The 24052-nt window shown below is 34.9% G+C and overlaps 2 protein-coding genes and 1 long non-coding RNA gene across 4 annotated transcripts in view; 2 read left to right on the top strand and 1 right to left on the bottom strand.

The window, feature by feature from the left end:
• Positions 1 to 24052, bottom strand: part of LOC148109549 (uncharacterized) — a 141038-nt gene that overhangs the window by 27272 nt on the left and 89714 nt on the right. The gene's annotated exons all lie outside the window — the stretch shown is intronic.
• FDCSP (follicular dendritic cell secreted protein) lies at positions 794 to 4594 on the top strand. Its single transcript, XM_087864102.1, has 5 exons — positions 794 to 825; positions 1609 to 1678; positions 2303 to 2335; positions 3346 to 3559; positions 4397 to 4594. The coding sequence occupies exons 2-4, from the start codon at positions 1625 to 1627 to the stop codon at positions 3514 to 3516; spliced, it is 258 nt and encodes an 85-aa protein (XP_087720228.1). The 5' UTR covers positions 794 to 825; positions 1609 to 1624; the 3' UTR covers positions 3517 to 3559; positions 4397 to 4594.
• Positions 17852 to 23734, top strand: CSN3 (casein kappa). Its single transcript, XM_045789150.2, has 3 exons — positions 17852 to 17908; positions 22050 to 22082; positions 23262 to 23734. Exons 1-3 carry the CDS (start codon positions 17852 to 17854, stop codon positions 23718 to 23720), a joined length of 549 nt encoding a protein of 182 aa, XP_045645106.2. The 3' UTR covers positions 23721 to 23734.

Genomic DNA, 24052 nt, shown 5'->3' with positions numbered 1-24052 from the left:
TAATTATCTAAGGAACCCTGAGAATGTGTGGCAGGAAAAGGTCTCACTTCCTCAAAGCTTCAGCTCTAATGCTCATGAAGCCATCACTTAGGAAGTCTGACACCATGATGACTGCTTTTATACAGCTCATTTCACTTCATTGCCAGTTCCAGAGATAATTATTTTTATACTCACTTTATTTTTTAAAAGATTTATTTATTTGAGAGAGAGAGAGCAGGGTGAGGGGCAGAAGGAAAGGGAGAGAGAGAATCTTAAGCAGACTCCACACTCAGCATACCCAATGTGGGACTTGATCCCACGACCCTGAGATCGTGGCCTGAGCTGAAATCAAGAGTCAGATGCTTAACGAACTGAGCCACCCAGGTGCTCCTTAATAGTCTTTATTTTCTTAAAATTACAACACTACCAAACATGCTTCCAATAGGTTGTAATCACTACCAAGAGGATGTTTACAAAGTATTTTTAATTATGCAAATTAAAGTAAGATTTTAAAAAATAAGAGCATGGGGCAACATTATGTGAAACAAAAAGCTCTGAATATACAAGACACAAAATTTGAAAAGAAATCACAAATAGATATATCTGGTAGTCACTCATCTAAAGTTTCGGTGAAACTGTAAATGTTGGTTATTCCCCAATTTCAACACATCGTGATAGTTGATGATTCAACTGAGTAATAACTGATCCCAGGGAGAGGCCTTCAAGCCACAAACTTCTCCATTCCATTCACTTCTGAGTCTATAAAATAGCTGTAATATTCCCAGGTCAGTCACTTCCCATTTCTTACAAGAGCTCCAAGAGAAGGAACTGGTTGCAAAGTCCGAGGTAAGAGAGGTCTTAAATATTGTAAACTACAATAGATGATAGATGATAGACAGATAGATAGGTAGGTAGATAGACATATTCTGTAAAATGTCAAAATAATAATAATATGGGCAATTGACATTTTCCTGAATGTAAAAGTTTAAATAATCTTCAGAAAACTTTGTAATGTGCCGATCTATAACTGTATAAATAATTAAATACTTAATTTAGCTCATTTTTCTCAAAAATTTATTAGCAATTATAACTAATACATTATAATAATTTGTATCATAAGATAAAGAGGTTATAATCAAAATTAAAATATAAAATGAAGTGCTTCGGAAATGTCCTTTCCCAAATGTCAAAAATAGGTCCCTCTAAACAGCATGGAATTTTTTGAGTTGCCTGAGAACCAAATCAAATTTCTGTCACCTAAATTAATTTCATAGTCATTATTACATTGTTTTGAACTTCCTGAGCACAATAACTGCTTGCCTCCATACTACCATTCTCTGTATAAACCGAGGCTGTATTTCATTCCAGAAACTACTATTACCGTATACAGAGATTATTCTGAAATGATATGTGAACGTTTATTTTTAAAAGAATTGATGTAACATAGCTGTAAATTTGCAAAGTACTTTTGATTTTATCCAAACAACAATGTGCTCCATTAATAAAATAGATTGATACCCTAAGATTAAGCGACTTGCCTGAAGTCAAAGAGTTGTTAGTGATATAATCTGTACTACAACTGGATCTTCCAAATTTATGCTAACATTTGGTCTTTCTTCTGACTCCTAGGATATTTCTGAGTAAGATGAAAGTTCTCCTTCTCATCACAGCCATCTTGGCACTAACTGCTGGTTTCCCGGTAAGTATCCATTTCTATATTCCAGAGTATTTATGAATTTTTTTGTTCTAATTCATGAATCTTAGGGATTTTTTTTCCTCCACACACTGTATTTCTACTTTATAGACATGCCTGATGTCTGCCCCTTTAACATGACGTTCTAGAAAATACTGTAAATCATATATTGTTCAGTGCTTAGTGCAATTCCATATAGCCTGATACAGTTGTGAATTTTTTTTTTAAAGATTTTATTTATTTATTCGACAGAGATAGAGACAGCCAGCGAGAGAGGGAACACAAGCAGGGGGAGTGGGAGAGGAAGGAGCAGGCTCATAGCGGAGGAGCCTGATGTGGGGCTCGATCCCATAACGCCGGGATCACGCCCTGAGCCGAAGGCAGACGCTTAACCGCTATGCCACCCAGGCGCCCCACAGTTGTGAATTTTAATCATTTAGAAAACATATTGACACGTTGCAGAAAAATGGTTACTATAATATTTTCTGGACACTCAAACCCAAGATTTTAAAAAAACAGATAATATAAAATAATATTAGGTGGTAGATAAATTATTTCCTTCACACATAATCTATTTCTTAGTTTGTGTGTTTTATCAACATGAGTTGAATTAATTTCACTGTTTTTTAGGTCTCTGAAGACCAGGAAAGAGAAGAACGAAGTGTAAGTTACATTTTCTCTTTTTACTGTGTAAGACGTTCGTGTAAAATATCCTTAACTGTGGTTAAAATTCCTTTATACAACCTTCTCAAACTCTAGAGAAAACCTTAAAGAGTTTAGGTATTATTAGCACTCCACAGAATAGACTTCAAGAATTTGATCTTTGTTTGTAAAAAGGGAATTATATTAGCATCTTATGTAACAGTGGGACCCAAACTGAAACTTGAATCACTCTGTGATAAACTGGGTTATAATATTTTTGTTAAAATTATCTAACCTAATGGAGGCTCATAATTGTTCATGCCTCCACTCTGCTTAACTCTACAAAACTCATTCCAAAAAAGTAAAAAATATAATAACAATAATTAAAACTTAAGAATTAGGAGATGTAGACCAGCTTTGATGATCATCAGTGACGAATTCACTAAAGGATTGTTTTGGTCTGAAGTTAATCAAAAATTTTTAAGAAAAAGAAAATAAAATTTTTGAAGACGGAGGATCTTGTTTTGGGATTCACTTATACTCTTACAAATCTTATTATCCGAAAGGAACCATGGTTTGGGGGTCAAAACTATAAACAGTGTTAAAGATACAGAAACTGATAGGGATATAGACAGAAGATAGAGAGGGAAAGAGGAAAGAATGAAAAGAGATAAAGAGATTGTATCTAACACAAGGTTTGGGTAAAGATCTTATATAAAAGCAAAGGGAGAAACTGGATGTCACCTCATCAAGCCCCCTCCCTCTCGGCCTTCTAATTAATAGCAATTATCAGGAAAATTTGGCTATGAGTAGAAAGGTACAAAGATATGAGTATTTCTAAGTAATTTCTTTAAATTTTCTAAAATGATGCAAATTAATTAAATCCCTGTTCATAGTAAATATAGAAAAGGCAAATGATCCTGGAATTTCTAAAACCTCTATTTGAAAGTGAAGACCCACGTTAAAAGGCTATTTTACCTCTTTCAGTTATAAAGAGTGAAACAAGCTTCTTAATTTCTTTCTTTCAACAGGCCAGTGGGAGCAATGAATCACCTTCACCATTTTATGGGCCCCCTTTCCAATATCCATTTGGCCCATATCCACCATTCCTGTATCCAGGATATCCATGGTTTAGATTTTTTTACCCTCCTTTTCCAATACCTCTGTCTGTCCCTACAACTCTTCCTCCTAATGAACAGTAAACAAGAAAGAAAATTTCCACTACAACTTAAGAAGAAATAGGTGGTAAGTATATTCAATACAAAACATGTTTTTTAAGTTGTTGTCTGTGAATTACATTGTTCCATGAAAAAAATATGTTACAATGTTCCCACTTACCCCTTTAAGTTACAATTTGTTTCAATCTTTTTCTCTGGTAGACATTATTAGGTCTCCACTCAGAGGTACATACTTGAGTCTTTCCATGATCAAGGGAGCAAAGCAGTTTAAATACCTCACTTGCTATGAAATAAACCCTTTCCTTTCTTTCTAAAAGATTTCTAACTTTTTTAACATTTTCTACTATCATCAACATTTGTGCATATTTGGGCTAAGTCAGAGGTCTAACGGAGAGAAAATTTCAACCAAAGTGGATATCATAATAGATAAACTTATGGACCTAGGGTGTATGGCAGACTTCACCCTATTCCTTAGAAATACTAAATAAATTAAAATTTATTTTAATTATAAATTTAATTATAAATTAAATTAATATTTAAACCTCAAACCTAGTTTCTGATGGTCATATTATAATAAAATCTTAAAGGCTAATATCCCATGTATAATAGAGGCCCCTATCATCTCATATCAAGAACAAGTTACTGGATGAACTGAAGGAATGTCAACTACAGATTACATTAGGATCAAGAGGGCTGTTTTGGGAAACAAAAAACTTTCAGCTAATATCTACCACTGAAGGCTTCTGCCATCTTTCCTGTACCTACTCAGTCTTCTTGAGCAGAACATTTCCCAGTCCTTGAACCAGATCTGCTTTTGAAGTAATCTTCATAATTAAAAAGAAAAAAAATTCACAAGCAAATTACCCATTTGGATTAATAACTGAATGCTTATCATTTATTTCAGGTCACTGTAGAATGGAATGTGAGCCACTTCCTTGAAGAATCAATATTCCTGCTAATAAGATAAAAATAAATGTAATTGAAATAGCATACAGTATTCTCTCACTGCTATCTTTAGTGGGCTTCTGCAGGAAATAGAAGACCTTGGTTTCCTATTTTCTAAACGTGCTTTGCTGGTAGGAATGCAAAATAAATTTTAACAGATTTTAATGCACATTTCTTTTTTTTTTTTTTTTTTTTTTTGAGAGAATGTGTGTGAGCCAGGTAGGGTGGAGGGGGGAAGAGGGAGAGAATCTTAAGCAGAGGCTCAATCTCATGACCCTGAGACCATGACTTGAGCTGAAATCAAGAGTTGGCCGCTTAACCATCTGAGCCACTCAGGGGCCCCTATTTCTCAATGACTTACCAGTCTGTGGGAAACATGGGGACTGAGGTGACCAAAATCTACCAGTCCTGGAAGTATCTTGGATAAAAAAAAAGTCTATACAGCAGCTTGTGCTGTATAGTTGCACCAATTGTATTAACAAGAGCCAGACGTTGATTTAATTCAAAAAAATATTTGAGTAATTGTGCCTCAATTACTCAAATGAGTCTGTAATTATATACTGTAGAATATAAGCTTGATGTGTTGGCAAAGGATATCAAAAACCATCAAGTAGTTTCTCTTACTTCAAAAAACTGATGAGTAAGATCCTAAAAACAGCATCGATATCATGCTTATAGGTTACAAAGTGCTTTTTTCAATCATTAGATCACCAAATCATCACATAATCTCTGTTCAGTAATCACATTTCATATGTAGGGAAACTAAAGACCATGAAAGTCCTGCGGACCTACACATAGACCTAGAACATGGCAGAAAAGAAACACAAACCAAGCTTATCAAACTTCTATCTTTTTGCTAGTAGCCTATATACTAAAATAAATTCTGAGTCCAGGACTCCACAATGGCAGTACCAATGACTAGTTAAGTTCATCTCTTTTCACTTTATTTCAGAGGAAAAATCGAATCCCTACTAATAAATGTAATTGCCACACCTCTCCTTCTCTGCTAATGTAGATGCCACACCACCACCTGAGTTATCGTTTGAAATATACATTGACTTATATTTCTGACTTACTCAAATGCCTTGGGAGGTTTCATCTCATCTGCACCTTAAATCCATTTCCCCCCACATGGCACTCAAGGCCTTTTATGTACTAACCTTGAGCTTTTTTTTTTTTTTTTCAGTCTTTTTTTTTTTTAATTAGCATATAACGTATTATTTGTTTCAGGGGTACAGGTCTGTGATTCATCAGTTTTACACAACACATAGCACTTACCATAGCACATACCCTCCCCAATGTCCATCACCCATCACCCTATCCCTCCCACCCCCCTCCACTCCAGCAACCCTCAGTCTGTTTCCTGAGATTAAAATTCTCTAATGGTTTGTCTCCCTCTCTGGTTTTATCGTGTTTCATTTTTTCCTCCCCCTATGATCCTCTGCCTTGTTTCTCAAATTCCACGTTATCAGTGAGATCATATGATAATTGTCTTTCTCTGACAGACTTATTTCGCTTAGCATAACACCCTCTAGTTCCATCCACGTCGTTGCAAATGGCAAGATTTCTTTTTTTGATGGCTGCATAATATTCCACTGTATATATGAACCACATCTTCTTTATCCATTCTCTGTTGATGGACATTTCCATAGTTTGGCTCTTTCCATAGTTTGGCTATTGTGGACACTGCTGCTATAAACATTGGGGTGCAGGTGCCCCTTGGGATCACTACATCTGTATCTTTGGGGTAAATACCCAGTAGTCCAATTGCCGGGTCATAGGGTAGCTCTATTTTCAACTTTTTGAGGAACATCCATACTGTGTTCCAGAGTGCCTACCCCTGCTTGCATTCCCACCAACAGTGTAGGAGGGTTCCCCTTTCTCTGCATCCTCGCCAACACCTGTTGTTTCCTGACTTGTTAATTTTAGCCATTCTGATTGGTGAGAAATGGTATTTCATTGTGGTTTTGATTTGTATTTCCCTGATGCCTAGAGATGTTAAGCACTTTTTCATGTGTCTGTTGGCCCTTGAGCTTCTTTTTGAATTCCCACGCCATCAGCCAGCCTCTCTTACAGCCCCAGATGTTATACCACAATACTGCCATTCCCCAAAACTGGCTTTCATTCTCACACTGTTGTGCCTTTGCTTACGGTGCTCTCTCTCCATGCAATGTCCATTCCTCTGTTTCACTATTTAAATACAATTTATCTTTCAAGACCCAAATTCAATATCATGACTTTCATGAAAAACTTTCTCCTATCCAAACAGAATGAATAACTCACACTTTGACCTTCTTCCACTACATTTTATTTCCTTTTTTTTTAACAAATCTTACTTTACTTTCATTTCTAATAAAATCATCCATTTACATTTCTGTGTCCTTCACAATAATATAACTATTCCCCAGTACTTAAGCTGACTATAGGGTACTCAGTGAATGTTTGATAAATAAATATATCGAGAAAACTTTCAAATTCCTAATGTTAAACAAAAGAGCTTTTTCATATCTCTGACCTATATCAACATATAAATTAGCAGATCATTCCTCTTTGTGAAAAAAACTTCTTAAAATCAATATACCAATGGTAACATTTCTCTTTTACTCAATTATAGCATTAGCAAAACAAACTGGGTAACTTTGTATCTATCCATACTTTGCTACACAAATTGTAGGACCCATAAAATTTAAAGTCACCAATAAAATTATTTGTCATAAGACAATGTAAAGATCATTATATATGTGTGTCTGTCTGTGTGTGTGTGTGTATATATATATATGTAATTATACATACAATTTGAGATTTTATATATATATATATATATATACACACATACACACACACATCTCACAGGATTTAACATTTGTGTCAGCTACGGAAAAACCAAGTTCATATTTTAGTTAACCGAATATATATTGCCTTTCATATACAGTAAATGCACACAACAAAGATTTTGCAAACTTTACTGAAGAACGACTTGTCTTGATCATCAGTTTCTATAAATCTCGTGATGTAACTCTAGAAACAAACCTCTAAAGGAAGAAAAGGTAGCAGGTGGTGATGAAAATAGACTTTCTTACAGTAAATGACAAAAAGCATCCAACAAGATTCTACTTGCACAATGAGCCTTTTATTGTGTCACAACGGCAACCTTTGTCCCACAGGTCAGGAAATGAGAAAAATTCTCTTTGAACAAAGATTACATTTCTCTACTCCAAGTTAAAATTGTTCATAGCTAACACCCCTAACATCAATGAGGGAAACTCTGCCATGAACCCCTAAGTTGGCTACAGATCAAGGCCAGCCTAATGAGTCTCTTGGCATAAATTGAATAGAGAAACTACTGTCTCCCTTGGTCATTTTCAGGGATCAGAAGTTCCTCAAACATTAAATATTCATTCTTTGGTACTACAGTCAGTGATCCCAGTTAAAACTATGGGAGGGAGAGCAAGAGGAACAAACTGTCCTCAAAAGAATTCGGTAAATGAATTTTATAATGATTATTTTCCAACCTTACAGCTGACAGATTGGAGGCCACTGCAATACTGAGGAAAGGCAGTCAAGGGAAACCAAGATGGAGGAAAATGAAGGTAGGAAATTAAAGCCCTGAAGAGGGGCCAAAGGCAAAGTTTGGCTGCTCTAAAGTTTGGGAAGGACAACTCTCTAATTTACTGTGTTTCCTCAATTTTGTTTGCTTAAGTCTTTGATATATGTCCTTAACGCTCAGATTTTATTCATCTCATTATATCATTGTAATTTCCTGGGGGGAAAAAAAGAAGAAACTGTCATTTACTTTCAAATACTACATTTGTGAAACAAATACATTCTATTGAAATTAATTAGTTATTCCCCCAGTGGGTGTGGGCAACACCGTTCCTGGTCCTGACACTCTTGAGTACTGTGATTAGGGAGGGACTTTTTCAATGAGAGTGTCAGTCAAGCCTCCATTTTCTTTTGTAATCTAATGTTCGTTTATGGGGATAGGATCCACAAGAACACTGTCTCCCAAAGTGGGTTTCTTGAAGCATTCTTTAAACATCATTTACTTAACTATGCTTCCCAAACTGAACTGACCATAGAATGATCCCCATCTCATCTAAAACAGTTGATAAAATTAGTGTGCCCCTGAACACACTATGTTATTTTAAAATGTAATCAGCTATAGAGACACTAAGTACCACATTCACATGGAGTTTATATGCTAATTATTGAAAAAGGCTTTATGGAAAAGTAAACAAAAGGCTAAATTCATCTCCACTACTCTGTTAGTTCCTTGAGGAGAAGACTCACATTTTCGCATATAATCTTTCAGATTTCATTCAGTCACTAAAATCTAAATATTCATTTTGTGTCAATCATTGTGCTAAATGCTAGGGATTTGGACAAAGGATTTGTTTTTTTTTTCACCTTTAAGGATCTTAAAGAGATTAACATGTACAATTACAATAAATATAGTAAGCGCTCTAATAAAGTATTCACAGAGTTGTGGGTTTTTTTTTGGTTTTGGTGGGTTTTTTTGCAGGGGGAGCTGTTTGTTTTTAAAGCAGAAGGGAAACTAGCTCTGCCTACACAAATTAGGAAAGGTCCTACAGATGACTTTGAGCTGAACCTTAATGGATAAAAAGTAATTGACAAGTAAATAAGCACAAATTAAATGTTCAACAGATGTCTACTGAATGGATAAACTCTATACTCAGATCAGTATTTTTTTAAAGATTTTATTTATTCATTTATTTTAGAGAGAGCATGCGTGTGTGCACAGGGAGGGACAAAGGGAGAGGAAGAGAGAGAATCTCAAGCAGACTCCCCAGTGAGCACAGAACCTGATGCTCGATCCTAGGACCTAGGGCTCGATCCTAGGACCCTGAGATCATGACCCTGAAATCAAGAGTCAGATGGTGAACCAACAACAGAGCCACCCAGGCCCCCATCAAATTAGTATTTTTAATGACATTTGGCCTTGTTGGGCAAAGTAAAAGAGAATAAAAAATGGGAATAAAATTTAGAACCTGTTTCTAATGTATAAAAAATTAATATAAATTTCTCTTAACCTTAGGAATACCCTTTGACCTGAGAAACAAAAGAGAAGGTAATAAACATCTTATTATATTCTTGTTCAATACATAACATTTCTGCTAATTTTTCATATGGATATAGAGAACAAATATCACCTGATGAGTTATTTCCTTAGTAAATGGCTAAGACATCCAGGAGGTAGTTTTTCTCCAGAATGCTATGTGAATTCAGTAATACCGCTGCAGAGTTATTCTTTTGGTTAAACTTCTGGCTGAGGTTCTGTCAAACCAAGGAGTTGAAAGAAATTAGCAGCAACAGAACAAGGTGAAAAGTGAGGTACTGGCAGTTAAAGGGCTCCTCCCTCCAACAGCTTAAGAATCCATCTAATTTCTCTCAAATATCAAAGACTTTAGTAGAGCAATGAAATACAACCAGGGGGCACACTGATCTCTAGCAGCAATCACTCCAAGTGAGAGTCCAGCGAGAGCTCAGCTCCACAATCAGGGGGAAGTCAGTTCTAATGCTCTCAGGAAAATGAATCCCAGAAAATCCATCTCTTATCCACATACACTGGCTCTTCAGTGAAGTAAATGAGAATTCCAGGGAAAACAGATAATACGCCTGCCTACATCTGGAGTTCTTTGTGACCAGGTCTGACATCATCAAGAAGAAAGTAGTGAATTCCAACTTTCAAGTGTATAAAAAGCTATTTAGGTGCTTATTTACTATGCAGATTTCCGGGGACACTTCTCCTCTAAAAATCCTGACTCAGTAGTGTGTGATGACATAAAGATTTGCAACTTAAACAAATATCCAGATAATTAATAATTTGTGCAACAAATATTTGAGTGTCTAAAATGTGCCAGACACAATGCTATGCAGTGGGGAACTTAGGTTCTAGTGAAAGAAGACAGAGAATAGTAAATGAACATATATAAATTTGAAAATAATCTCATGTGGTAATATATTATGAAAAAAATAAGAAGATAAAATAATAGAGCGATGAAGTGAAGGAAACGACTATTTAGAAAATGTGCCAGGAAACATCTCTAAGAAGACGTTTGAGCTGAAACTTAAATAATATAAAGGAGACATTATTTAAGAAGAACTAGGGTAAGTTTCAGAGACTATGAACACAAGCAAAAAGTTCCTAATTTGGGAAAGAGTATGGCACTTTCTATGAAGAGAAAAGTTATTGAGGCTGACACAGAGAGAGAAAAAGAAGTAGAAGATAACTTAGGAGGGACAGAGAGACAATAAATCATAAAGAAACTAATAGGCACTGATAAAATGCTTGGAATTTATCCTAACTGCTAGAGGAAGCCACTGAATGACTTTAAGGAGGAGAATAATCCTACCAGGTATATGTTCAAACAATAACATTTTTATAACTGTGTGAAGAATGTTTGTAAGGTGACAAGAGTAAAAGTAGGGAGACCAGAAAGTACTGAGATGGTCAAGTGTGAGATGTCAGTAGCTGGGACTGATTAGGGCAATAATGGTAAGACTAGAAAGTGCTGGCAGATTCCAGATATATTGTTAAAATAGGGTTTATAATTCTTTTTTTTTTCCAAAGTAGCTCCTTTTATGTTTTTTTATATAAAAAATGGGACCAGTGAGGTAGGGACACATGCAGGGGATGACAGAATCCCTCCTTGGCCTCAGGCCTCTGTCCCCCATCTTGCAGAGGGAAACAGAGGAGTAGCCTGAGGAGGGGCCCAGAGATTCTCCAGCCCACTCTGAGAGTCAGGGGCCAGGCCCTCTTTAATTCTCAGGCTCCCTGCCCTGAGCCTGTGGGCAGCATGGACTCCCGGGAAGCGGCTGCCACCCTTCCTCTGCCCCGAGTTCAAGCAGGGCAGCAGATGGCAACATGTCTGGCAACACTGAGTTCTGGAGGGGACAAAAGATGACTCATAGGATTTTGTCCTCAGCCACAGAGAGTATCATGGTGTCATTTACTAAAAAGGAAAAAACTAGTAGAGGACTTGATTGAGAAAAAGGATGTGTTTGGAAATCAAATACTGTTTTGTTTATGATAAATGTGGGATGTCCATTTCACATGCGAATGGAGATGTTTAAGCAACTGCCGGATACCTGAATCTGTAGTTCAATGAAGTTAAGAGAATGCGTATCATATTTAAAGCTATAGGAATGAGTAGGCCAACTATAATGATACTAAGGAGAGGGAAAAATGGTAGAAATGTAGTAAACTCTGGAAGAAACCATGAAAGTTTTCCCAATATTAGAATTTGAGAAACCTAAGAGGAACCAAAAGAGAAATTAAATGCAGCCAATAATTTGGGAGGTAAAAATCGATTAATCAATCATACAAGTCAGAAAGATCAATCACCATGCCAAAGGCTCCAGAGATTGATTAAGAGAAGGATCTAAACATTTGCACTGGATTTGGCTACACAGAGGTCATAGTTGACCTGGCTATATATTTTGAATGGTATGAGAGGAATAAAAGACCTATTAGAGTAAGTAAAGCACAGAGTTACAGAGAGTCCTAGGATCGTACTGGATATATAATGCTTTACAAAATTGAAAGCTTTCTTGATTACCTTTTATTTTTTAATCTGTGTTATTATAGTGAACCCAGAAACTCTGCAATTCTAAAAGTTACTAAGGCATAAATTTATATGTGCACTAACACTGAAGTCATAACAACACTCATTCTGGGCTCCAGATGATAGTAAATGTCTTCTCAGAGCCTCAGAAGGGTCTCCCTACCTATGTCCAACAGAAAGCATTATCTTTGTACACGCTCTCTGCAAGCAGAGACTGTGACTGTCTACTACCTTCTTCAAAATGCCTTGTTTATAATAAGAACTGTGTATGTGTGTACTGTTTATTTAAATGCATTGTCTTTGGGAGAGCAAAACTGCAATATTCCATTTTGCTAGTGTTGAAAATTTTAAGAGCATTTTACACTACTTTCCCAGAATTTTCACATATAGCAAAGGTTTCCAAACATACAAATTTCTGCATTAAAATATTAATTTTCTGATGCCTTAAGAATTAATCATTTGGAAGTTTATTGCTATTGACATTGCAACTACTGTCACAAACACTGTTACAGTTCAAGCGCACGATAGAGTATTGCCATCAGCCTGGTACTAATGAAGGAGCTGAGAAATAAAATGAGACAGAAAAAAATAAAACCACATGCTGTGAATACCACCGAAAGAAAAGAAAAGAGAGCTAAAGTACATATCAGATGTGAAAAATGCTAACAGCACAAAAAGTTGTTACGGATAAAAGAATGCATAGGTATTAATAATCACCATTTTACTTATCACAAAATGATTATTTCACAGTCCTTGAAATGTGAACTTACAAACCCACAATCCCCTCTTACTCGTTCCACTATGTAGTTATATAAATAGACACTGATTCAGGACCTAAACAGAAAGAAGCCATAGCGTCCTCTTCCCGCTCTCCAGGAATGTTTTAGGAGTATACGATGACCCTGAATTAAATATATGACTAGGTCAAGGCTAGTTTCAAACTGCAAACACTCTTAAGTTTTAAGACCTTGTTTACCACTATCCCAACTCCCTGAGAGATTTCACATCATTGGAGCTCTGATCTTCCTTTTGTTTTTCTTTGGAAAACACCAGGGTATGTGAATAGCTCCAACGCACAGTTCACTTAGTTCATCTGCATCAGTCTTTCAAAAGTCTTTGGTCTCCTAGACTGCCTTAGGTCAATATATATATGGGAAATATTCAGTGTCACTAGTACCCAAGTAAATGCTAGACTATGAGCTTCACTAGGGCAAGGATCTTGCCTGCGTTGGTTACTAATTCATCCCTAATGCCTGGAACAGTACTTGAGCTAATATAAGTGCTCAACAAATAATATCCAGTTTTTCAAAAAGGTCAGATTAGTCGTTGAGGTGGATGGGTGACCCCACTGTAGAAATGGTTTTCTCTTGGTATGGGTAAGGATTCCTAGCATTCTCCAGTGAAATATAATTACTGAAAAACATCTTCCCACTAGAACAATGTTATTAAAGGTGTTCTGACCCTCTGATACTTGTGAATAACAACAACAACAATAATAATTTAAATAGATAAAGTTCTGGTAATTGTGAATTAAATAAAGACTCAACTGCAAATCAGTATCATTCTATGGCTCTAAATCAATGACTGAGAAATTATCACATAGAAAGGAACACCTTCATGATTTGGAGACTGACCAGTCCGTAATCTTCTATCACTTGACCCTGACAACCAAAAAAAAAAGGTATCATTAAATAGTTCCTATAGAATGGCTGGTCTTATTATTCTAGCAGCTTGTCTTAGCAGTTTTGAATCTCTGCCATCTTTCTTCAAACAGCAGAAGCCAACTATTCTGAGAAATAGAAAAATCTCAACTCACTCTGTACAAACCCAATAAGCACTCATTCAATGATTCTGAATACTGTTCCTAACATTCTAAGACATGAAATAGTTCTAATAAAAAGACAAGAATATATGCAGAGCTACAATGCCGGTATTATTTCTTGTATTCTGGCAGTCTTACATTGATTCCTGTAAATACTTCCGTCTTGCCAAGACCTCACAGCACCATTAACATTTTTTCCCCCAGAGAAATGCAAACAAAAGAAAATACCCTTTTTTGAATTAGCTAGGCAAATTATTTGGTTAGCTGTATTTTGCCAAAATATCCCCCATATTGGTGGTTTTATGACACTTACTATATATTTTAGAATGAGCTATCCCTGAAACAGAACAATTACCTGCAACTCAGTAATTTAATTTTGTATATGCAGAGTTACCTACATTACTAAAATCTAAAAATCTAAAATAAAATTTGGTTCATAAGAGCTTAATCAAGGAACAAATATGTGTTGAATGCTTACACCATGAGTTGACTGAAAATTTGATTGCAGCTCAAATGCAAATAGCTATGTTAAATTGATTAAACTATTTCACATGTAGGTTTGACTTGTAAGAAACTGTTCTTGGGTGTATAAGAAATGGTCATTTTTCTAATTTTTAGAAATCAATAGTTGTAATTCCGTAAAGACCAACTAGAGCTCATAATATATGTAGTATCACCTGATATCCAGGTTCTTAAATGAAAAAATCTTTAAAATATGAGAGTGTTGTGGTTAGCTACTTTTCATTTTCACAACAGCTTTAAATTCAAATAGGTAGGATTAGTTAATTAAGAATGCAATTAATTTTTTAGAACTCTTCTGTATCTCTTTAAGAAACATAAAAATTCATTCTTTAAAAAGTGTGAGTAGTCTCTTTTCAAGCTTTACGAACGACAACTCTATTTCCCCCTCTGCATTTCATTAACTAAGATTGACCCAAAGATGACCCTGCTGTCATCATATCTTTCTTTTTTGTCATCTTCCTATTCCGTGAAATGTAGGAGGAAAATAAATCACATGATGCAAGGCACAAATACCCTTTAATAAGTCTTCGGTTATTTACCTTGGGTCTTCCCTACAACTGAGAGGCCAACTCAACCTACTGCCAAGCAAGACCTGACAGGCACAAGGAAAGGTAATCATATTGAAACACCCAGACAGAATGATTTATTTTCACAATACTTAGTAATAATACCACCAAAGTTATTTTAGAAGCACATTTTCTTCCTCTTATATTGTTAACCTTGAATATGTCTTACTTGATGTTGACATTAGTTTCTAACCTAAACCTTGGATTCTGAATGATGTTATGACCAAATTTAGTTTTAACTTCACTTTCTGGTAAAGGTCAAGTTTTGATACTGCTAAACTGTTAAAGACAATGTAAATTCTAAAGATAAGGTAGAGAGGCAAACCAAGAAACAGACCCTTAACTACGGAAAACAAACTGATGGTCACCAGAGGGGAGGTAGGTGGGGGGATCGGTGAAATAGGTGATGGGGATTAACAAGAGCACTTGTGATGAGCATGGGCTGTTGTATAGAAGTGTTGAGTCAAAATACTGTACACCTGAAACTAATACTACACTGTATGTTAAGTGGAATTTAAATAAAAACTTTTAAAAAATCATAGATACTAAAAAAATAATTAAAAAATAAAAAAAAGGTATTTAAGACAAAGAATCTATTTCTACAGACAAATGTGGAGGGTTAACTTTTCAGCAAATGACATGTAATAATCTAGATTGATCCCTTAATTAATTTCAAATATAATTCTATGTAAAGGTCACAATTCTATTTGCTTATAACTATTGTTTTAAAACATGTCTTTTGCATCTTCATGAAAGGTGAACAGTTCTATTATTTCACAAATTATTTCTATCTTACCAAGTGATGAAGGCAAATTCAAGTCCTAATTGGTTTAAGTTGATGATAAGTAACATATAGTCTTCTCTCTCTGGTTTCTGTTTATGCTAAAAAGGAAGGAATTACTACCATTTTACAGAATGTTTTGTGTATGCGCATGTGCCTGTATGTCTGTGTTATAATTCTGTGAGAATTGAACGGGAGTCTTATTTACCATAGAAATTTATTGTTCAGGGGCGCCTGGGTGGCACAGCGGTTAGGCGTCTGCCTTCGGCTCAGGGCGTGATCCCGGCGTTCTGGGATCGAGCCCCACATCGGGCTCTTCCGCTATGAACCTGCTTCTTCCTCTCCCACTCCCCCTGCTTGTGTTCCCTCTCTCGCTGGCTGTCTCTATCTCTGTCGAATAAATAAATAAAATCTTTAAAAAAAAAAAAGAAATTTATTGTTCAGTCTATAATTTTAAAAGTTATCTGGTGATTATAAGACAATATTTTTGTCTATGATACTTGCTAAGACTAGATCTTAATCATTCCAACAACAAAAAAGAAATAGTAACTCTAGGACATGATAGAGGTATTATTACTACAATGGCAATCATATTACAATATAGAAATGTATCAAATCGACATGTTGTATACCTTAAATTGATAGTGTTATGTCAAATATATTTCAATAAAAAAGTTAACTGGCAAGTAAAGAATTAATAAGGAACCCCATCCCTCTCAATGAAATTTGAGTTTGCTGTTGGTTGTACAGATTTGATTCCATATGAATTCTTTTCTATCCACTGATATCCCATCAACAGTTTTGAAGTCAGTTTAGTAGACAGCCTTCTTAATCATTATTACCTGGGAATGGAGGCAAATAGAGTTTGATGTGTTTCCCCTTTCCAAGCCTGGGCTGTAACTCTCTTTTGTAAAACTCTGAAGTCTATTACAAGTATGGCAATAACAGGAGCTATAACAAGATGTAGTTAGTACTTGCTTCACAAATACAATATGTGTTTAAATATTAAAAGTTTGAAGTGTTATATGAATCTTTCTAAAAAGGTAATTTATTAAAAAAAGAGTCAAATAAGCAGGTGTGACAACCCTATATTCCTTCATAAGGATAAGGCTAATTTTTTTTATATATTCAAAGCCACTGTAATTGTCATATCTATATTTCTTATGAAAACAATCAATAATATCATTTATGATTACTACAGAAGTATATTATAAAGAATGTAGTTTCAAGATCCACCCCCTTCCCTCCATCTTACATGATCCCATTAGATCGATCATGGAATTACAGAATTTTAGAAATCACTTAGTTAAACTTTCATTTTATAGGTTAGAAAAAGAAGGTCCAGGCAAGGGAAATTACTTGGCCAAAGTTAAACAAGCAGAGATAGGGACTGGGCTAGAACGCAGTCCTCCAAAGGAATGTATAGTCACAATGCTCTCGATTCTAAAACCACTCAACTGCTTCTGCTATTTACAAAACCATGCCCAACTCTTTCAACTGGCATTCAAGGCCTCTCCTTTCGCTCCCCTAAACTTTCAACTTTATCTTTCACTTCTAATAAAACACTACTCCGTTCAAAATGTCCGTGGATATCCCCAAGGCTTTCTTCTCTCTCTCCTCCCCTCTCCTTTTCTCTTCCTCCTCTCCTCTCTCCCCTGTCCTCTCCTCTCTCTTCTGTCCTCTCCTGTCTCTCCTCTCTTCTCTCTCCTCTGCTCTCTCTCCTCTCCTTTCTCTTCTCTCCTCTATTTGGGAAGTTTTTGTCCCTATTTATCTCTCTATGGACAAATCCCATCTCTATGCCATCTCCTACACAAAGAATTTGATGATTCTCTTAACTGACACCTATCTGCAGAAAACCACTTATGGCATTTTCCACTTTCTTTCCTCTTACACTGATTTGTGTATGTTGTAACTCTCTTCCTAAAACTGATGCTAGTATCCCTTGTATCCCTGATAATCTCAAATTTGGCTTTTCTAAAGCTTATGATAAAATAGATTTTCCACATTGGCAAAATCTACCCATAAATCTAGCTATTTTTCCCTTACAGCAAAAAAACCCAAACAAAAAGTGTTCCAAATCACTTCTAAATTATAAAAGATCCTATTAATTTAATTTTAATTTTTATTTTTAGGTGCAATGATGAAGAGTTTTTTCCTGGTTGTGAATATTGTTGCATTAGCCTTGCCATTTTTGGTAAGTCAATTTCATCTAATCAATTTGTAGTAAGACTTTAAGAAAATTTTATTTAAAAGTTCTAATTATGCTAATTTCTAAGTGCAGTTAGACTTCATAGAACAAAATAACTGCATACTAGCTATATTTTTAAAAACAACTTATTTCTTATTTATTTTATATTACAAAACTAAAGTCATGTTCTCCTGTAAATGTTTTTGGCTCTCAGGAATTAAGAAATCAAACTTTATTATGTATGAAAAACCCTTAAAATTCTCATACTATATAGAAAATACATTTTGGGGGAAAAAAACAACAGTGGAAATATTTTTAAGTTATAAAATACTCTAAAAATAATTCCTAAAGAATAAATATATAAATCATAGTTGAGGATCAGAAATTCCTTTAATTAAATTCCTATTTACATAGATCCAATTTCTTTAGGGACTAAATCCTTAAAACATTAGGAGCTTGGTTAAAGATTTTCCACCAGTATCAAAGACTTTGACACATCTGCCTTTAACATTCAAATATCATTGTGTCTTTTGTTATGCTCTTCCAATTAATGTCAACTGATTTCTCCCCAGGGATAGCATCCATAAACAATTCTATGGTTTTCAGGTATTTTCTTGAATTACATGCTGTATGTTAAAGCTATTGGACCAAAAGAAAAGGTTTGGCCTTTCTCTGTTGATTTTTTTTTTTTTTTTTACTTGCTTTCATTGTTGCTCTGTTTCATTTTCATGTTCATTCAGGGATCCCAGGCACTTATTTGCCAAGAGTAAGAGCAAGAAGACAAACAGAAGATGCTATATGACCATCTCTTAAATTTTGGAAGGCCCTATCCCTTGTTTCATAATTCATTTATTACTAAATTAGACTTGCTTTTAAGTTAATATCTATTAAGTAATTCTATTAGGTAAATTCTTAGAGTTAAACTTTTTTAAAATTTGAATTATTATGACTTTCACATTTATTTTATTTTATTTTATTTATTCTTTGAAATGCCATTTTATTGTGGCCACCAGCACATTTCAAACTTGGGTTTTCTCTTTGAGGGCCAGGGGTTAAAATTTAAATAAGAAATTATTATTTTAGGTTCCTAGACACAATTCCAATATGTGCTGGGGGGGAACACCAAGTAATTTTTGGACACGAGTGTTGAAGAATTCAACTGAATTCTGACACTATCTTCCCAGAGATAGTATCAAATTCCACTGGTTAAGGGTTCAGACCTACACCACCTCTCACTTCAGACACTAGTTGCAAGCCCAGGCTGTTACCTGTAGTTCTGAAGACTGTCTATAGATGGGAAGTTTCCACAACCTCCTCCTTGGGTTAATTAGCTGGAGTAGCTTACAGAACTCAGCAAATGTTTTACTTACTAGATTACCAGTTTATCATAAGAGGATATAATGCAGGAACAGTCAGATGGAAGAGATGCATAGGGTAAAGTATGTGGGAAGAGGTGCAGAGCTCCCATGCCCTCTCCAGAAAAGTCACTCTCCCCGAATATCCATGTGCTCACCAACCCGGAAGCTCTTCCAATTCATCCTTTTGGGCTTTTATGGAGGCTTCATTACGTAGGGATGACTTACCAGCCACTGGCAACTGATTCAACCTCCAGTCCCTTTCCTGTCCCGGAAGAATCAGAGGGTGGGACTCAAAGTCCCAACCATCAAATGAAGTGGTTTGTTTCTCTGGCTACCAGCCCCCATCCTTAGGTGGGGTCCAAATGTCACTTCATTAACATAATAAAAGATACCTTCTTCCCCAACACACTCCCATCACTTAGGAAATTACAAGGGTTTTAGGAGCAAAACAGTCTCAGAAACTAGAATGAAGATGAAATATGTATTTCTTATTATAAATGGCAATATCACATGATCCACAACTGCCTGCTCTATGGCAACCTCAATTTGAGCGTGCTCTAGCTCCCAAACACTCCTTCCCATTTTCACAAAGGCTTCAAGCCCCAGAGACATGAACAAATAACTCAAAAGAAAGAATGAAAGTTTACAGATTTTAACATTCAATCTTATGAGTAGTCAAAATTATACATATTTTGTGATAGTATCTTTTATGTGTTAATTTATCTCTTCTCTCTAAATATAGTCAGGATAATATTTATTACTAACAATTATGTGATGAGTTGCACACTCTTATATAGCCTATTGGTGGGTTATAAGTTGGCAAAACTTTTCTGTACAGCAATCTGATAATTTCTAGCAAATAATTTTTGTCCCCCCAAAAGTCACATTTTTAAAAAACTATCTTAAGAAATCTATGAAAAGTATTAAAAAGGACACTGGTATATGACAGATGTTATTCATCTATCTATAATAAAACAGCTTTTTGAAAGAAGCTTAATGGTTAGCAATAAAGAATAAACATTTCATGACATAATCATTAATCATTCACTTTCAACTATAAATATTCATGTATAAAAACTATGAGATAAATTGAAAAATATGAGTCATGCTTATTGGAAAAAAAGCAAGATACAAGATATGTACTAAAATGAACATATACCAAGAAGATATGTACAAATTGACATTATATGAAGATGTCTAGATTGTCAAAATTTTTGAGTGTGGGCAAACTTTCTAGAATATTTCTATTACTTTTTAAATTTAAAAATAGTAATATAATACATTTAGAGCAAAGAAATCTCTATCTCAACATACACTGAATTTTATTATTTTATCAAATTTCTGATTTTCTGTACCTACATCTTCCAAAAGGTTTCTAGAGTCTTTTTATACCCAAAGGGTATGTGTAAAAGTCCTAAACTAGATCTATCACGTATTTAATGTTATTGATGTAGTAAAGACATTAGGGTTTGAAGCTGACAGCCAAGAAAGAATTCTTGAGACGTCTTTGGTGCAAAAAGATGGTTTTATTGAAGCACAGGGGCAGGACCTGTGGGCAGAAAGAGCTGCACTGGGGTCATGAGGAGTGGCCCATTATATACTTTCAAGTTGGGAGGGGGTTAGGGATAGCCTAAGTCTCTAAGGAATTTTGGAAGCAAGGTTTCCAGGACCTTGAGGGGGCTAGCTATTGTTGGGAAAAGGTCATTTATTACCATCTAATAAAATCTTAGTCATGGGACCCTTCATATGTATATCGGTGGGTCATATGCTAGGGGGATGATTGCCAACATGTAACTTTGCAGGTAAAAATAAAGGAAGTTTCCAAAAGAATTTTTATATGTTAAAGTAGACTTACAGGATCCTGGGGGTCAGGCTAAGATTGCCTTTTGCCCTTAGCAAAGTGTCAACATTAAGGCATTGAGTCCCTAGAGGAATGTCATTCTGCTGTTTCAAGGACTTGTCAATGGGCTGTAAGTAGTAAGGAAATTTAATAATTTTTTTTTGCTTTTGTTTCCCACATCATTATGACCTCATCTCAAAAGTTTATAAAACCTTTTTGAGTTTTTAAAGCTCTATATGTATGCTTACGGAAATTGTTTTCTCACTCCTGATTCCCTATACATGTTGCAATCCAGAAGAAAAGTATTGTAAAAACAAATGAAAGTTGATTTTTAAAAAACCTATTATTTATGTATATTATTTATGTATAGTATTTATGTATTTTATGTATATTTATGTATATTACTTATTGTATTATAGTATATATTACTTATATACTAATGTTATGTGAAAAACAATTTTTTTCAATCTAGATAAACCTCACATATCATCTTAGTAGGAGAGCAGAAAAAAAATATACTCAATGCTCCTCTTATTTTTAACAATGTACATTCAAAAAACAAACAAACCCCCCTAAAACCTAATTTATGTACATTCAATACAAACTGAATATAGATTATTCATATTTTTCATTTAAGCAAATATTATGTATACTTGTTGGCATAGGAGTCAGATGATCATATTATATTCAACCTTAAATTCTTCTTCTCCCCAGTGGTGATTTTAAAGATTTTAATTAGTTTATTGCTGTCATTTCTTGAGTGGTTCACCACAGGCTTTATATATTAAATAACCATGGAGAATGCTTTACAATATTTTACAATATTAAAATAAAAACAAAGAAACCATGTTTTGTCTTTAGTACAACAGATTTTTAAAAACACAAAAAAAATCTGGACTCTGCCCATCTTTTTTTTTAACTTATTTCTTATTTCTGTGAACCTCAGCAGGGTGCAGAGGTGCAAAATCAGGAACAACCAACTGTAAGTTTACTTTAATTATTTCTAGTAGAAACATGAACTCTAAAGTATAATATTAAGCAAAGTTCAATGATAATTAAATGCCTTCTGTCTAAAAATTAATAAATAAACCCCATAAAATAATCTAATAATCTTTGAAAAAAATACCACTTTAGCAACCAATCATATGAATCAACCTCAATATTCATCTGAAAATCTTGGATTCTTTTCATAACCCAAGTCATGTGTTTTGGTTTTTATGTATTTTTGCAGCATGAGAAAACTGTCTCAGAGTTTAATATTGGGAATAAAGGAAAACAAATGTAAGGTTTAATATCTCTCCTGACTGAAGACTTGGGGAAAGATCACTCTCTGACCCATCTTTGAATATTTCTCATACATTTGCACTGACTTCCTTTTTGTTCCCCAAATATGTTTGAATGAACACATTTAAAAATGTCTCCTTTCATGAGAAATACTTGCTTTGCAGTGTAATTTTGTTGACTTGTTTTACTGTTATGGAAAGGTCTAATGACATATTTTTATAAATGCACATAACCAACAGAGACAAATAAAAATGGAAAATTCCCTAACTGATCTTTAATGAATAAAATGAAGCTGAAAAGAATCCAAAGTTAAATCCAGGAATCCTCCCACATCACATTATTTTAGTATTCTGCTATAATTAGTTTGGGAAAAAAAATAAATGTGCCCTCAGCCTAGTCTCTAGATAAATAAAATTTATAAACATTTACAAATATGTGCTAAGAATACATATACACACACACATATGAAAATATGTTTATGCACATATATTCCTGTGTGTGTGTGCTATGTTGTGCACAGTGCGTCAAAGCTCTGTATGAGATTTTTCTAGCTATTGTACTTATTATAATGCCCCACATTTACTGAGCACTTTTCATATATGCCAAGACCTAGGCAACGTGGTTTTACATTATGGGTTACCTCATCTAATTTGTTTGAAACTAACATTATTTTTAATATTTGTTGAAAATCAAAAGTAGAAGGGAAGTGTACAAGTCTGTATCTTATAAAAGAATATGGTTGCTGAGTTCACTACTTCCAATATTGTAGTTATTCAATGTCAAACACTAAAATATATACTTCAAAAAGTTCTGATTTAAAATATCTCTACATTCTAGCCTACAATAATACCATCTGCATAACGTATTCTTTTTACAGTGCCGTGAGAATGATGAAAGACTGCCCAATCAGAAAACTGCCAAGTATATCCCATTTCATTATGTGCTAAATAACTATCCTCACTATGAACCCGCTTACTACCCACATAGACCAGCTGTACCAATTAATCATCAATATGTGCCTTATCCATATTATGCAAAACCAGTTGCAGTTAGGCCATATGCCCAAATTCCTCAATGGCAAGTCCTGCCAAATGCCTACCCACCCACCGTGGTACATCGCCCGCACCTACATCCATCATTTATTGCCATTCCCCCCAAAAAAATTCAGGATAAGACAGGCACCCCTACCATCAATACCGCTGCTACTGCTGAGCCTACATTTATTCCTACCACTGAATCACCGAACACTGTAGTCACTTCAGATGCTCTCTCAGAATTCATTATCACAAGCACACCTGAGACTACCGCAGTTCCAGTTACTTCACCTGTGGTTTAAAAACTCTGAGGAAACATCAAAGAAGACAACACAGGTAAATGAGCAAAAGACAAAAATAAATAGTACAGATAAGATTCATGGATTTATTGGTACAATCATAATACCTAAGCTAATATAATAGATAGGCCTGTTATAGGAGCAGGCAAAACGGGTTCATTATAATTTTAATTTGATGGTGCCATGGCATTGATATACTAGAGTCTGTTCCAATAAGAAATGAAATATCTTATTTTACAAAATGCAAAAAAATTGGAGATGTTATTATCAAACCTTATTTCAACAACTGGAACACTCCTAGAATCTATTAGTTTTATTTTTTTATTTTTTTATTT

The sequence above is a fragment of the Ursus americanus genome, chromosome 8 (genome assembly GCF_024610735.1).
Source record: "Ursus americanus isolate L20-20 chromosome 8, mUrsAme1.1.p, whole genome shotgun sequence".
Classification (NCBI taxonomy): Eukaryota; Metazoa; Chordata; class Mammalia; order Carnivora; family Ursidae; genus Ursus; species Ursus americanus.
This window is presented reverse-complemented; position numbering and strand designations above follow the sequence as displayed.

What these genes read in the sequence shown, in the direction of transcription:
- FDCSP (XM_087864102.1), top strand. Translation starts at nt 1,625, where the DNA reads ATGAAAGTTCTCCTTCTCATCACAGCCATCTTGGCACTAACTGCTGGT. An exon ending in CACTAACTGCTGGTTTCCCG is followed by an intron (nt 1,679 to 2,302) that starts GTAAGTATCCAT and finishes ACTGTTTTTTAG; the next exon opens with GTCTCTGAAGACCAGGAAAG. An exon ending in AGGAAAGAGAAGAACGAAGT is followed by an intron (nt 2,336 to 3,345) that starts GTAAGTTACATT and finishes TTCTTTCAACAG; the next exon opens with GCCAGTGGGAGCAATGAATC.
- CSN3 (XM_045789150.2), top strand. Translation starts at nt 17,852, where the DNA reads ATGATGAAGAGTTTTTTCCTGGTTGTGAATATTGTTGCATTAGCCTTG. An exon ending in CATTAGCCTTGCCATTTTTG is followed by an intron (nt 17,909 to 22,049) that starts GTAAGTCAATTT and finishes GAACCTCAGCAG; the next exon opens with GGTGCAGAGGTGCAAAATCA. An exon ending in AAAATCAGGAACAACCAACT is followed by an intron (nt 22,083 to 23,261) that starts GTAAGTTTACTT and finishes TTCTTTTTACAG; the next exon opens with TGCCGTGAGAATGATGAAAG.